General features: G+C 44.0%; 1 protein-coding gene and 1 long non-coding RNA gene across 3 annotated transcripts in view; both read right to left on the reverse strand.

The window, feature by feature from the left end:
• Nucleotides 1-1,017: 1,017 nt before the first annotated feature.
• The window catches only part of LOC132359576 (uncharacterized), a 100,321-nt gene continuing 84,575 nt past the window's right edge, over nt 1,018-16,763 (reverse strand). The window contains exon 3 of one of the 2 annotated variants that reach the window (XR_009500879.1): nt 1,018-1,195. This is a non-coding gene — a long non-coding RNA (uncharacterized LOC132359576). Of the gene's footprint in view, nt 1,199-16,763 lie in introns of both variants that reach the window. The other variant, XR_009500878.1, reaches the window with a different exon arrangement.
• LOC132360825 (olfactory receptor 6J1) lies at nt 9,700-10,725 on the reverse strand. The gene is given in 4 exon segments (XM_059915904.1): nt 9,700-9,986; nt 9,989-10,183; nt 10,186-10,554; nt 10,557-10,725. Coding segments are annotated over 4 exon segments (1,020 nt in total).

A 16,763-nucleotide genomic window follows, 5' to 3' on the forward strand; every position in this document is an offset into this window, starting at 1 on the left:
GATTCTTAACCACTGCACCACCAGGGAAGCCCTAACCCTACCAAGATTAAGCCATGTTCTTGAATGAAAAGATATTGACATTCTAAGATTGGGGTGGGAGGGAATGTCATTTCTTGCTTGCCAAACACAGCAATTTCAAGGGATTTTCCCCTATAATTAATTAATTTTAATAAAATCCTAAAGTCTGGCATGTGCTGCATTAGAGAAGACTAGAATGGGAAAGGAACTTGAATTTTATCACAAGAAGACAAATAGATGATGTAGAACTCATGACTGGAGGATAACCATGGAAAGAAAGTAGTGTATATGTGGAAAAGGAAATCACAAAACTGAAACTGGAAGCGTTTGGATGAGGATGAAAAAAGAAACAAACAGGAAAATAATACCTGGTAGGAGTTACACAATATATGTTAAGACAAAAGGAGGACATGGATGATGCTTTTTAAGTTTAGGTTGCAGGGACTCCCCTGGAGGTCCAGTGTTAGGACTCTGCACTTCCGCTGCAGGGGACACGGGTTGGATCCTTGGTGGGGGAACTAAGATTCCCGCATGCCGCACGGCACCGCCAAATAAATAAATTCAGGTCGCAAAACTGTTCCAAGGCAAGATATGGAGGTGCCAGAGGAACCAGCATCAGGGCATCCCCTCCAACTCTCCCTCTGCTGGAAGCAGAACACCTAGTAAATTCGTGCCCTACTGACAATTTCACTTACTAGAAAGTTTTTTTTTTAATTGAATTATAATTGACATACAATATTATATTAGTTTCAGGTGTACAACATAGTGATTGATATTTTTATACATTATCTAATGATCACCATGATAAGCCTAGTAACCATCTGTCATCATACATAGTTATTACATTATTGACTATAGTCCCTATGCTGTACACTACATCCCCATGGCTTGTTTATTTTATAACTAGGAGTTTGTACCTCATAATCCCACTCACCCATTTCACCCGTTCCCCTACCCCTGTCCCCTCTGGCAACCACCCGTTGTTCTCTGTGTCTATGAGTGTGTTTCTATTTTGCTTTGTCACTTTCTGGAATGTTCAAGAAAGATGGTCAGACATAACTTTTACAGATTACAGGAAGTCAGATTTCAAATGTTTCAAGGAAAGTTACCTGAGGGGCTCAAAAGGGACAGTGAGTTCTCCGGTGTGAAATTCCAACGGTTTTTTTCCCAGAGGATCCTGCTAAGGAAGAAAAGAACCTTCACCAATCAGAAAACAGCTGCACTGGTTGTCTTCTGATGGGATCAAACTATGGGCAGGGACTAATGACAAGTCTCTTACATTAAAAAATGAACCAGGAAGGCTTCCCTGGTGGCGCAGTGGTTGAGAATCTGCCTGCTAATGCAGGGGACACGGGTTCGAGCCCTGGTCTGGGAAGATCCCACATGCCATAGAGCAACTGGGCCCGTGAGCCACAACTACTGAGCCTGCGCGTCTGGAGCCTGTGCTCCGCAACAAGAGAGGCCACGATAGTGAGAGGCCCGCACACCGCGATGAAGAGTGACCCCCGCTTGCCACAACTAGAGAAAGCCCTCGCACAGAAACGAAGACCCAACGCAGCCAAAAATAAATAAATAAATTAAAAAAAAAAAAAAATGAACCAGGGATTTCCATGGTGGTCCAGTGGTTAGAACTCTGCACTTCCGCTGCAGGGTGTGTGGGTGCAATTCCTGGTTGGGGAACTACTAAGATCCTGAATGCCACAAGGCGAGGCCAAAAAAAAAAACCAAACAAGTAAAGTGAGGACAGTTCATGTGAGAACATTAAACCAATATGAAGGTTTCAGTGCACTGGAAACTCAGTTTGAAGCAGTAAAGGATGAGGCTGCCAAAAACACGCAGGGGCTTCCCTGGTGGCGCAGTGGTTGAGAATCTGCCTGTTAATGCAGGGGACACGGGTTCGAGCCCTAGTCTGGGAAGATCCCACATGCCGCGGAGCAACTAGGCCCGTGAGCCACAACTACTGAGCCTGCGCGTCTGGAGCCTGTGCTCCGCAGCAAGAGAGGCCGCGATAGTGAGAGGCCCGCGCACCGCGATGAAGAGTGGCCCCCGCTTGCCGCAACTAGAGAAAGCCCTCGCACAGAAACGAAGACCCAACGCAGCCAAAAATAAATAAATAAATTAAAAAAAAAAAAAATGAACCAGGGATTTCCATGGTGGTCCAGTGGTTAGAACTCTGCACTTCCGCTGCAGGGTGTGTGGGTGCAATTCCTGGTTGGGGAACTACTAAGATCCTGAATGCCACAAGGCGAGGCCAAAAAAAAAAACCAAACAAGTAAAGTGAGGACAGTTCATGTGAGAACATTAAACCAATATGAAGGTTTCAGTGCACTGGAAACTCAGTTTGAAGCAGTAAAGGATGAGGCTGCCAAAAACACGCAGGGGCTTCCCTGGTGGCGCAGTGGTTGAGAATCTGCCTGTTAATGCAGGGGACACGGGTTCGAGCCCTAGTCTGGGAAGATCCCACATGCCGCGGAGCAACTAGGCCCGTGAGCCACAACTACTGAGCCTGCGCGTCTGGAGCCTGTGCTCCGCAGCAAGAGAGGCCGCGATAGTGAGAGGCCCGCGCACCGCGATGAAGAGTGGCCCCCGCTTGCCGCAACTAGAGAAAGGCGTCGCACAGAAACGAAGACCCAACACAGCCAAAAATAAATTAAAAAAAAAACAAAAAAGCCTTGGCTAATTTAACAAACCACAGTACCAATTAAAAGAAAAAAAAAACAAAAAACAAAAACTCACGCAATGTCAGGGCTCATTCCTTGCATTCCTAGGTAGATGCAATGGTTCCACTGTACCCTGATCTGAGCAGAAGTTCAATTCTGAGGACATTTTTCCTTTTTGTGTGTGAACAAAACATTTTTATTGTAGAACAATAAGGAGAAAACGGACTTTAAAAAAAATCATCCAGGGAGTTCCCTGGTGGCCTACTGGTTAGGATTCTGGGCTTTCACTGCTATGGCCCGAGTTCAATCCCTGGTTACGGGGGAACTGAGATCCCGCAAGCCATGCGGCTTGGCCAAAAAAAGAAAATCATCCATAACTACATTACCCAGAAGGAACCACATTAAATATTTTTGAATATATATGTATGTATATATGTATTCTTTCTGTATCAATAAATGTAGAGTATAAAAAATATAGTCGTCCCTCAATATCTGCAAGGGATTGGTTCCAGGACCCCTCACGGATACTAAAATCTGAGGATATTCAAGTTCCTTGTATGAAATGGTGTAGTATTTGCATATAACTTACACATCTTCCCATATACTTTAAATCATCTCTAGATTACTTATAATACCTAATACAATGTAAATCCTATGTAAATAGTTGCCTATGTCCAGCAAATTCAAGTTTTGCATTTTGAAACTTTCTGGAATTTTTTTTTTCAAATATTTCAACCTGCAGTTGGTTGAATCCGTGGATGCAGAACCCTCAGAGGGCTGACTGTATATCATTATTCTTAATTGTATTCCTGTGTGTAGATTTGGCATAATTAGTGCATCCAATTTTCTATTGCTGGATTTTAGAAGGCTTTCTGAATGTTTTTATTTTATAAACAATGTGTCAAGCACCTTGTACACCCATTTTTGCCCATTTGACCAATGATTTCCTTCCTAGATGTAAAATTGCAGGATTGAAGAGTGCAAAATATTAAGGCTTTTGATAAGCAATGAAAATAATTTATACCAAGCAATCAGAAAAGGGAAAACAAACCAGCAGAAAAATAAATGCTTTATCTTTGTGTACAAGGCAAAAAATATGAATAAGCAATTCACAGAAGATATACAGATAACCAATGAACATATGAAAAGATGATAAACCTCACTGCTAAAACAATAATGAGATACAATTTTTTACATGCAGAAGGACAAAAAATTTTTAAGACTGACAAATCTCGTAATGCCAATGGTGAGGAAGATGGCCATTTTCGTACAATGTTTGTGGTTGAGGAAATTGTTACCACAAATTTTGTAGACAATTTGGTAGACTCTACCAAAATAATCTACTGAAATTTAAAATGACAAATGCTATAAGCCATGAGTACTAAGAGTAGGAATTTAAGCCAATAACTTTTAGCACCATTAACAAAATACTAGAAATCTCAGTACCCATTGTTTATAAAAGTGACATCTAAAAATAAATTACGTAGTTTTATAGGTATTGGCATGGAACGATATTTTAAAATATCAAATTGCATACAATTCATATACACCATCCCATTTTTGTAAAATAAAAGTTAAGTGTGTATGAATAAATATGCGTATGTTCTATAAGCATAAATTACTTAATTAACAATGTTTGCTGCTGGAGAGTAGAATTGGCTGGTAAAACTCTCATGGTTTATTTTATACACTTCTGTACTGGCTGAAATTTTACAATGACTGTGTATTTTCATAGTTAAAAATTAAGGATTAGAAACAAAAAAATCTCTCCTGCCAAAGGTAATCCTCACTTTGATTTATGTTCATCTGTCATTTGTGTGGGTGAGCTCCATCAGACAGGAGTCAGGTGTGCTCACTTTGATTTGTACCTGGTCCAGCACAGACATTTACCGGTAGCTGACAAAGCTTGTAGAAGCAAAAAGCATTGTAGAAATGGGCTCCCAGAGGGCTGTATAAGGGCAAATACAAGTAAAGTAAGAGGCTGTGAAATAAAATTCTTATTTTATGGCAAGACAAAAAATTTAAACATTAAAAAATTCTTCTCTGCCCTTTGGCCTCCTCTCTTCCCCCACTGTGCACTGTGTGTCTGCATCATGCATCACTGGACCTTCCCCATTGGCAGGAATACCTGCTTAACCATAAAGAGCAACATTCTCCCAGCATCAACACGACAACTCCTACAAAGATAGCGTGACTTCCTGATCTTGTAAGGGGTCACATTACCCACCACGATGACGTTTAGATCTGGATCATGTAAACTGACAATAAGACATCATCTGATGTGCAGTCTTCTGTCTCAAAAAAATTATATAACTGTGCCTTGACTTCTAACGGGGAGAACAGTTCTCACAGCTTTCTGAGATGCTCTTCCCAAGTTATAATCCTCAAATTTGGCTCCAATAAAATTTTCCATTTCTTTCTTAGATCGACTGATTAACTTTTCGTTGACAAGGCTTAGTTCTCCCTGTTGAAAATAAGGGAAGAGCTGTGTCTCCTCTCCCTTTTCTTAGACATCTACTTTAGAAAATCTGTGAGTTCTATGTTTGTTCTTTGAAATGTATATAAATATTAAAGTATGTATAGGTATATAAATGTATATAAATATTAAAGGTATAGGGGCTTCCCTGGTGGCGCAGTGGTTGAGAATCTGCCTGCCAATGCAGGGGACACGGGTTCGAGCCCTGGTCTGGGAAGATCCCACATGCCGTGGAGAAACTGGGCCCGTGAGCCACAATTACTGAGCCTGCGCGTCTGGAGCCTGTGCTCCGCAACAAGAGAGGCCGCGATAGTGAGAGGCCCACACACCGCGATGAACAGTGGCCCCCACTTGCCGCAACTAGCGAGAGCCCTCGCACAGAAACGAAGACCCAACACAGCCATAAATAAATAATTTTTTAAAAAAGGTATCAATATATACATTTTTAGCTTTAAAAATTTAAATCAGCCTCTGGCCAGCTTTGTGACCCAGCAAGTCTTTCTTAAGGAACTGGGAACCATGTCTTTGAAGTGGAATTGAAACTGTGCACCTCAGATTGGGACTGGAACCCCCGTGCAGGGACTTGAACCCGGCTAAAACCCACAGTCTTCCAACTGAGATAACACACCTGGTTTCAGGACTTAATGAAGCTCAGGTTCTTGATGTCTCATCGCAGAAAGAGTTCAGTGAGAGACAAAGTGATAGGTAAGAAGTGGATTTATTTAGAGAGGTACACACTCCACAGACAGAGTGTGGGCCATCTCAGAAGGTGAGAAAGGCACCAGGTATGGGGTTGTCAGTTTTTATAGGGGTGGGTAATTTCATAGGCTAATGAGTGGGAGGAGTATTCCAGCTGTTTCAGGAAGGGGCAGGGATTTCCAGGAATTGGGCCACCGCCCACTTTTTGATCCTTATGGTCGGTCTTGGAACTGTCATGACGCCTGTGGGTGTGTCATTTAGCTTGCTAATGTGAGCTTGCTGATACTGAGGCTCAACGTCTAGTGGAAAAAGTTGACTTGTCCGCCATCTTGGATCCATTTGGTTCTAATCAGTTTATGTCATGTCCTTGGGCTATGTCATTCTTACAAAGGTTGTGCCCTGCCTCCTTCCTTCCTGTTTCAATTCAATTCGGCACTGGTGTACAGAGAAGCTGAGTTTTCGGCATCATTCCTGTGTCTTCTAAGGGGATCTAGTTAATGTATAATGCAGATGCACAATGCACACTAAAGAGGAGGGAGGAGTGGGTCAAATGGCAGAGAAAATGGTGACGGTTAAAATTTTCTTGTCCTGCCTTAAAAATAATTTTGTTTTGTCACACTAATGTAGGTTCCTAGGAGAAAGAGGGTAGGGGACCCAAAATTAACAATACCGAGTTTTCTGCCCTCACTGGCATTTGCTGTCTCTTGGGGAAGACAGGCAGACAAGTGTACCAACCACACAAAGGACGAGGAGGCCTAGAAGAAGGAAGTGACTTCTGTGGGCTGAGAGCAGAAGCACTTGGCTAAAGGTTCCCAGTGGGAACTTGGAAATTTGTAGGAATTTGTTGCTGTTTTTTTTTTTTTAATTTAATTTATTTTTTGCTGCACTGGGTCTTTGTTGCTGCACATGGCCTTTCTCTAGCTGCAGCAAGTGGGGGCTACTCTTCGTTGCAGTGCGCAGGCTTCTCATTGCGGTGGCTTCTCTTGTTGCGGAGCACAAGCTCTAGGGGCGTGGGCTTCAGTAGCTGCAGCACGTGGGCTCAGTAGTTGCAGCACATGGGCCCTAGAGCGTGCAGGCTTCAGTAGTTGCAGTGCGTGCGCTCAGTAGTTGTGGCTCAGCCTCTGGAGCGCAGGCTCAGTAGTTGTGGCACACGGGCTTAGTTGCTCCGCTGCATGTGGGATCTTCCCGGACCAGGGATTGAACCCGTGTCCCCTGCAATGGCAGGTGGACTTTCAACCACTACGCCACCAGGGAAGTCCCTGTCGCTGCTTTTAAGTCTAGTCGGTGGTTTAAAGAGTTCCTGAGGCTAGGAAAGAAGGACAACTGAGGGGTCATGGACCTCCAGATGTTTTCAGTGAAACATTTCTGGCAGAGAGGACAAGGTTCTGAGGCCCTGTCAGCGCCCTACGGGGAAGCAGAGTGGCCTAGCTTCCTTCTCTCCATAATCCGACCCAAGACATCTGCTCTGTCTCCTAATCTCACGGAAGACTGGACCTCAGAGCCCAGATGCTTTGCCAGATGTACTGCAACAGGGAACTGCCTCTAGTGCCGGGGTGCCCTGGGCAGGCCCCACCAGCCAAAGGGTCTAAACCTTGGAGTCTGGGTCACTCAAAGAAGCAGGGTCTTCAGCACATGCAAGACCTCCTCTGTTTCTCCAGGTCCCACTCCGGGCCTGAGAACCAACTAAACTCTGCTTGTCTGAGGTCACCTTTCATCATCTGTTACTGATGGGATCTGGTTGTCTGCTTAGGAAGGATTGTCCCTCTGCTTAAACTTTAAAATGGTGCAAGAACTTCAATGCTATAAGAACTGAGACACTGAATACACAAACGGACAACAGTCACACCGTATATGACAATAGAACTCTGACCCAGAAAACCCGAAGCAACTAGGCAGGGAACCAATCTACAGCCTCTGCAGCAGTCAGCCCAGAATGGTCAGGAGGTGGTCAGGACTGCCAATGTCCCAATTCTTCTGCAGCCCCATTCTTTCCCCCACTTTTTTTCCAACTCAGCACTAGTCAGAGAAAGCCAAATACACGCTCCCAAAGATACCTTGCTTCTAGTTAGCCCACTTCCAGCTTCCCCAGGCCAAAACCCTCCAATCAGAGCACACCTGAGCCTTACCCTCTTCTTCTGCTACGAAGCCTCCCAGCTCCCTGCCTGCCTTTGAGTCTCAGTCAAATACAAATGATGGCGGCTGACTTCCTTGCGGTAGCCAGTTCTGGATAAATAGCACTCTGTTCTCATTTGGGTGGTCTTCGTTTGTTGCCACAGCACTCTACAGAGTTTCCTTAGGTGTGCACGTGAAGCACAGGTGCTAATTCAGGCAAAGTAGATCCTGCAGTGCTAGAGGCCGAAGGGGACAGGAAGGAAACCTTAGTGTTTCTGATGACACTGAAAAAATCTGGCTTGCACTGACCTGAACCATAGGCCTAGATGGTGCCAGTCAAGCATCTCAGGCAGTGTTTGGGCACCAGGAATTCAGACAAAGAGTTTAGTTAGAAACGGGCATCTTTCTAGTTCCTCGGAGCTAGAAAGAGGGAAGGGCTACACTTGGTGCAGAGAGGGAGCTTTAGGCAAGCTGCTTTTTGGTCATGAAAAACAATGACCTTCTCAAAAGAGTTCAGTAAAAAGGGGTTTGATGTATGGGTACTGGCAACCTCATCAAATCCGGGAATAGGAAATAAAACTGTCAGCTCCCTGATCTGGGAAGTCATTAGAGAGGAGGGCCCTTTACTCTGTGTCTCTGCAGCTGAGTGGGCTCTCATCTGTCTCTTGTCTATTTTTCTCTACACACCAATTCCATTCTATCTGATGGGCAGACTGGTTTCCTCTAATTATTCATCAGCTTGTTGTAATAACCTATCATGGAAAAGAATCTGAAAACTAAATATGTATAACTGAATCACTTTGCTGTACACCTGAAACTAACACAACGTTGTAAATCAACTACTCTTCGATAAAAAAAGAAGAGATGGAGGATCCCCCAACAAAAAATAGAATTACTCATCAGCTTGTGTTTGCCCCCAAATGGCCACTCCAGGCACCAAGTCTATTTGAGTTTCCAGGGGCAGAATCACCATTGTTCAATATAGTCTCTGCATGTCTTAGTTCAAACTCTCAAAAAAGAGACATTTGTTTGCACAGTTTATTTGCTCCAGCCAAGCCACACAGGTCATAGATCATTGGCCCGGCAATGGATTCTGTCTTCAGTCAAATTATCCATCAGTGGCTCAATCATTGGAGGCTGAGGGAACAGGGCATGTCTTACATAAGAATGGGATCACGTTGAATGTTATGACATGTTCTAGTACAGAAAGCAGTGTTATTAAATAACACGGACTACGTATATCCACCAATCATTACAAATGTCCACTGAGGGAAAACAGTGGATTACAGGATATGACAGTGGATCGGAGAATAATGAAGCTTATTCCTAGAAAGATTCCTAGAGAAGATGGAAGGAAAGGGGTTCTATGCAGAGGGGACCAGGAATGACTTTGTGCCAAGCTGATAGAAGAGTTGTATTCAGGATCCACGAGGAAACGGGGTCAAACGTGATGGGACTTCAAACAGGACACAGGCTGTATGGCCCTTCTGCAATTCTTGGAATATTCAGTGTGGACAGATCTTAGAGATCATCAAGTCCAATGCTGTCATACTTCAGATGAGAGCACTGAGGGCCAGAGTGGCAGGTGACAAGGTGATACAGTTGTGGCCACAGAGTTTGAGTTAGAACCAAGGCCAGAGTCCAAGTCCCTGTCTCCAAGCTCCACTTCTTTCTGCTATAGACCATTCAGGATCCCTCAGCTAGCTCACCGTTTTGCTAAGGCAATCCTCTCTTTTAATACTGGGGATTTGAACGACGGATACCCGGTAGTGAAGAGAAAGAGGAACTAGCCCCTCCTCTGTGGTCACTGTTGGAGGACAATCCGCTCCTCGGCATTGTTCTCATACTCTTTTCCAAAACTGTTCGAACCCTGACCCACACATCCCTGAGGAACCCCAACACCGTGTCATTCCTTAGAGTATATATGAAGGGGTTGAGGAATGGAGCCACAATACTGCTCAGGATGGAAGGGACCTTGTTGATTTCCAGATATTCTTTCTGGGAGGGAGTCACATAGATAACACCATGATGCTACCAGAAATCACAACTATGGTCAGGTGGGAAGCACAGGTGTTGAAGGGCTTCTTCCTCCCACTTGCAGAAGGGATGCATGCTACTGTCAGGACGATGTACGTATAGGAACAGGCCACGAGGACCCTGCAGCAGAGGATGACTGTGGACGAAAGCATAAAATCCCTCAGCTCAATGGCAGTGGTGCCACACAGGCCAGGGCCAGCAAGGGCCCACTGTCACAGAAGAAGTGGTCAAAGATGTTGGAGTCACAGAAGGACAGCTAGGAGATGAGGATGGTTGGAAAGAGCACAGGCAGGAAGCCTCCCACCCAAGAGAACACAACGGTCCCAATGCAGACAGAAGGCCTCATGATGGTGCTATACCGCAGGGGGTAGCAGATGGTGACATAGCGGTCATAGGACATGACTGTCAGCAGGAGAAACCCTACCGTGCCCTGGAAGAAGTAGAAATAGCACTGGGTGATACAGCCAGCAAAGGAGATGGTTTTATCCCCAGATACTGAGTTGGCCAATGCTTTTGGAGAAATGACGGAGGTGCAGAGGATGTCCAGGATGAGAGGTTGCACAGGAAGAAGTACATGGGGGTGTGGAGGCGGGAGTAGGACGGCACCACAGAGATCATCAGCAGGTTCCCCAGGAGCGTCAGCAGGAATGTGGGCAGTAGCAGCACCAAGAACAGCAGCTCCACCTGCCTGCTGAGAGGAAATCCCAGCAAAATAAACTCCATCGCCTGACAGTCTGATTCTCCATGAGCCCGCAGGCCCAGCTCAGTTCCCCTAATGGAACAGATGTATTTAGGAGCGTGTTCAGTGTATGAAACCCCATGGCTGTTCACTAGAAAAATACAAACATAGAATGTGCTAATCCAGATTAGATATGTGAGCCAAATTTAACTTGGTTTTAAATTATTTGCCTATGGAGTTGGAAAATGTATGTTGTTGCTGTTTTTTTTAATGATAATGTTCGCTGTTAGTAAGGGAGCCTGCCATGAGACCTCACTATCACACAGTTCATGTGAACTTCCTAAAAAATAATTTAGCAATTTCTATCAAAAACCTAGGGACTTCCCTGGTGATCCAGTGGTTAAGACATCGCCTTCCAATGCAGGGGGTGTGGGTTCGATCCCTGGTTGGGGAGCTAAGATCCCACATGCCTCGTGGCCAAAAAACCAAAACATAAAATAGAAGCAATATTGTAACAAATTCAATAAAGATTTTAAAAATGGTCCACATCAAAAAAAAAAAAAAAAAAAAAACTTTAAAAAAAAAAAACCTGAAAATTGCACCAATCCTTAGACTTAGACATCCTACTCCCAACTTGAGGAAATAGTCATGGATATTTTGCCACAGGGACATTCACCACAAAATTGTTTACAATAATGACAATTTGGCAACAACTTAAATATCCAAAAATGGGGGATGGAATAAGTAAACTGTGGAATATCTAAACAGTAACATATCATGTAGTCATTAAAAATTATATAAGAATGCCAAAATATTCACAATGTATTATTATTATTAAGGGTTTGTTTTAAAAGCAAGTTATAAACTAGTAGTAACATTATGATCCCATTTGGGGGGTAAAATGTAAATCAGCAAAGATCCTAATATAGTCAAGACGTTGCTAAAGGAGAAGATGGTGGGGAGGACTTGCCTGAGCAGATATCACGACATAAAACCAGAGTGATGAAGGCAAGATGGTATTGGCACAAATATACGTAAAATGACCAGCAGAACACAATAAAGAGCCAAGAAACAACCCCACACAATATGGAACAGTGCTACATGTCAGAGATGAAAGGAAGCTGGTACTACTGATTGTCCATATGGGGAAAAAGTAAAATTAGATTCCCTGTCTCACAGCAGACACTAACATCCATTCCAGAAGGACAAAAAAATTAAGTGTAAAAATCAAAACTTCTAGAAGAAAAGATAGGAGAATATTGTTTTGGGCCCTAGCATATAAAAGAATTTACTAAAGAAGTTCAGAAAAGTGCTAAACAAAAAAGAGAATATTGATAAATTAAGCTACATTAAAATTAAGAGTTTCTGTTTATTAAAAGACCCCCAAAGTAAAGTTAAAGGCAAATTACAAACAGGGAGAACATATCTGTGACACAGATAACAGACAAATGTTTAGTAACCATAATATATAATCAGTATACTGATTTTTACAAAGCCGTAAGGAATAGATAAGCAGCAGTCCAATAGAAAAATGGGCCAAACATTTGACCTGAATTACATTAAAGAGGAAAGAAATATAGCCAATAAATGTACCAAAAGATGCTTGATCTCATTAGTAATTAGGGAAATGCAAATTAAGACAGTAGCAAGATACTATTTTATACCCCCATATTGAAAAAAATAGACACATGATAAAAACAAGTGTTGAAAAGACTGTGAATCCATACAAGTTCTTTTCTTTTAATTTTTTTAAAATGTTATTGAAATACAGTTGATTTACAATGTAGTGTTTAATTTCTGCTGTACAGCAAAGTGACTCAGTTATACAATATATATTCTTTTTCATATTCTTTTCCATTATGGTTTATCACAGGATATTGAATATAGTCCCCTGTGTTATACAGTAGGACCTTGCTGCTTACTAATGACCAAGACCGTCTATGGACTGGACTAGGGAAGACAGAAAAATAAACTAGTGAAGAAAAAAGCTGCAAAAATCCCAAGGATTGAGTTAACCTCTGCCCATCTCAGAATTCACTCTCAGCCACTCCCGCATGGAGTCTGCCCCCAGGACCTGCCCCCACCTCACTGTAGTCACATCACACAGTGTCTGCAGCCAACTCACTGTGTCTGTATTGCACAAGGATCTTTTCTTTTTAAAAAGTTTCCTTGAGATATAACTCATATACCATACAATCCGCCCATGTAAAGTGTACAAATCAATAGCTTTTAGTATTTAGTTGTGCATTCATCATCACAATCAATTTCAGAACAATTTTATCAACCCCTCCAACCCCGGGCAACCAATTTAAAAAAAATTTTTTTATTGAAGTATACTTGATTTACAATATCATGTAAGTTTCAGGTGTACGGCACAGCGATTCAGTTATATATATATTCCTTTTCAGATTCTTTTCCCTTATAGGTTATTACATAATATTGAGTGTAGTTCCCTGTGCTATACAGTAGGTCCTTGTTGGTTATCTATTTTATACATTGTAGTGGGTATATGTTAATCCCAGCCTCCTAATTTATCCCTCCCCTCACCCCCTTCCCTGGCAACTAATCTACTTTCTGTGTCTGTGGATTTGCCTATTCCGGACATTTCATATAAATGGATTATATAATATGTGGTCCTTTATGTCTGGCCTCCTTCACTTACCATAATGTTTTCAAGGTTCTACCACGTTGTAGCATGGATCTCGAAGAAGGAATGTGGCAGGAGGAAATGTCATGGCCCCAGGGAGAAGCCCTGACCCCTAGTCACGGCAGACACACTTGCTCGGACACACACACACACACACACACACACACACACACACACACACAGCAATTACCAAGAGCAGACATATTCAAATTCTAGAAAATCAAGAAGAATGATGCAGAGGGTGAATCTTGGTCACCAAGGCTGGAAATAATAAGATGAGGGAGCAAGACATCTCATTTAACTCTCAAAATACATCTTTGCAGGAACTGCCACTGCACCCAGTGGAAAGTAACCCCTTAGTATCAAAAATTTCAAGAAGTTTAATGAAGGCAAAGATACATGCCTTAGATTATAACAGGACCTTCTGCCCTTTAGGCAACCCAGAAAAGCCAAATGGTTGTTCTGCATTCAGCTCAACTGGGGACCCCTCATGCCACCTCTAAGCTCAGGTCTGCTCATCCAGACTCTGCTGCCACCTAGAACCTTCTACAGTAATTACCTTGGTCAAAAGCCACAGTGAGCTTCACATTAGACCAGCAGCATCTGACAGGTGAAATGAACCCCTCCCAACTCATCTGGACTTCTGCCCTGGCTGTGAAGTCTTCCCTGATGAGTGCGCACATGGTGTAGACTGCTGGAAAGTTTAGTCTGTTGGGTTTTTACACTCCTTAGGAAGTTACAGGGAGTGGCACCCATTCCAGTACTGAGAGGTCTAGAGATCTTCTGGGCCTTCACCCTGAATGGGTGAGGAAGTAGCCTTCAGTCCAACTGGGCCATCTACTGACCAACTGGAGCCTCCCATGCTGTCTATACCATCTGACGCAGGTAGGGAAGGTCGGGGGGAGCCTCTCCAGCAAGCTACTGGATGGTGCTTTGTCCCCCTCTCATGCTGCCGTCTTCCCTGCCTCCTGTGTCGTCCTCTGCTCAATGCCTATAGTCTAGTCTTGGTTGCTTCTTGGGAAAAGGAACACTGCACTCACCTGACAGGCAACAATTATCATCCCGCTTCTCTCATTTCCTCCTCCTATGTCCCCTCAATCCAACATGTACCACCTCCCCATCAGATGTTTTCAGACACTGTTGGCCAAATGTCCCTGGGGCTAAACTTATCCTATGGTTACTGCAGGACAGTTGAATCCTGTCGGGGAAATATAGCTAGTACATCGAGAGAAATCTGGACCTGGAGTGGAGAGACCTGGTTTCAAGTTCCACCCCTTACCACCTTTGAGACTGGACAAATCACCTCACCTTTCCGGACATCCACACATAAATCCTCACATGATAAGCAGGGATAATCCTCTTTTCCCTATCTTTCTCACAGCCTGGTTGAGAAGCTCAAAATGGAAAATAAGATAATGCATATGAAGTGCCTTAGAAAATCATAAACCACCATAATCAAATGTTGCTGTTATTTCAAGAAGCTCTGCTATGCTGCCATTTTGGGCAAAGAACAAATCCTGTTTTCCTCGTCCTTATGAGATATGGACCACCCCACCTTAGAACACTGTCACTCCTGACCCCAGGATACATCTCATCAGACCACAGTTCTGCCTTAATCAATTGTTTTCTCCTTGGACAGCATATCTGGTTGGCTACAAAGAGTGAAGACAAGGGAAGATGCTTCTTTACATGGGAATTTTGCTTAACCCTCCCTGCCTAGGATTCCTGGAATGAAGAAACCACCCCCACTGTCCTCCGCCATCTGCATTCTACAGAGTGATCAGCAACACTCACCCAGGGGACTCAGCAATACTCACATTAGCCTGAATGAGGCACACTGGCCAATCCCCAGTATGTCCTGCCCATAGGGCAGCCCCAGGCTTGGGCACCGTCACACCGAGGTTTCCACTGCCGCAGACTCTGCTTGATCAGGGCTGAAAGGGGCAATACAATGGAAGGGTCTCACGTATGGGTCCCATGCTTGGCCCCCACTGGGGCAGGGCTGGGCAGGCTTGGCTCAGGTGAGAGCACGCACTTTCTGAGAAGGATCCAATCATGGGGGAATCCTCAGGGGCACAATTTACCAAGCTGTCCCTGAACACAGCCTGAGCCTGATGCCCCTGAGGCCCACCTAGGAAAGGATGAAAACCCAAACATGTCTACACTAGCAAGAACAGGAGGTGGAACACTAGCCAGGATCAACACTACCAGACATGTCTCAGAGAGTCTCAGAGTGCAGTCCTCCATCCGCCCCTCTCCAGTACCGCCGTGGCAACTGTGTCCACCCCTACCACTCCACGCTACCGAGTACCCTCCTCTCCAGCATCCTAAAGTTCTGCTCTCAATATGCCAAATCTTCAGTGATCTCCCACTATCCAAAAGAGAAAACCAAGCTGCTCCGCTGGGTACTCAAGAGCCCCACCCACGGTCTCTCCCAGAATTACCTCCCAGCCTCAGCTCCCACCTTACACACTATTGTACACATGTTTTACTTCAGTCTGACCACTGTCTTCACTCTGCCCCCAGCTGGCCCAACTGGAATGTCTTCTCCACCCACCTTATTTCCAGAGCCCAGCTCTTGTCCCTCCTGCTCAAGCCTAAGCTGGGTTCTCCCTCTCTAGACATACTTTTCTTGCCACTTGGAATCAGGAATCCACAGTGTAGAACTCAAGTGTTTTTAACTTTAAAAAAATTTTTTTTAATTAATTAATTAATTTATTTATTTTTGGCTGCATTGGGTCTTCGTTGCCGCGCGTGGGCTTTCTCTAGTTGCCGTGAGCAGGGGTTACTCTTTGTTGCGGTGCGTGGGCTTCTCATTGCAGTGGCTTCTCTTGTTGCAGAGCACGGGCTCTAGGCATGTGGGCTTCAGTAGTTGTGGCACGTGGGCTCAGTAGTTGTGGCTCGCGGGCTCTAGAGAGCAGGCTCAGTAGTTGTGGCGCACGGGTTTAGTTGCTCTGCGGCATTTGGGACCTTTCCGGACCAGTGCTCAAACTCATGTCCCCTGCATTGGCAGGCGGATTCTTAACCACTGAGCCACCAAGGAAGTCCTAACTTTTTAAATTTAAATACAACATATACACAGACAAGCACACAAATCACAAGCTCAACGAATTATCATAAAGTGAACACACCCGTGTAACCACCACCTAGGTCATGAGATAGAATGATACTAGCGCCCCAGAAGTCCCTCTCTAACTCCCTTCCTCCATCCCAAAGGTAACCTTTATCCTGATTTCTAACATCATGGGTTAGTTTTGGCTGTTTTTGAAATTCATATAAATGGATCCATATAGTATCTGTTGTTTTGTGTCTGGCATCTTTTGCTCAATCTTACATTTGGGAGGTTCAACTGTGCTGCGTCTGATTCATTTTCATTGCCATTTAATAGTTCATTCTTTCACATATGTACACATACCCCTTTAGTCAACTAACTTG

Source organism: Balaenoptera ricei, chromosome 2, assembly GCF_028023285.1.
Source record: "Balaenoptera ricei isolate mBalRic1 chromosome 2, mBalRic1.hap2, whole genome shotgun sequence".
NCBI classification, from domain to species: Eukaryota; Metazoa; Chordata; class Mammalia; order Artiodactyla; family Balaenopteridae; genus Balaenoptera; species Balaenoptera ricei.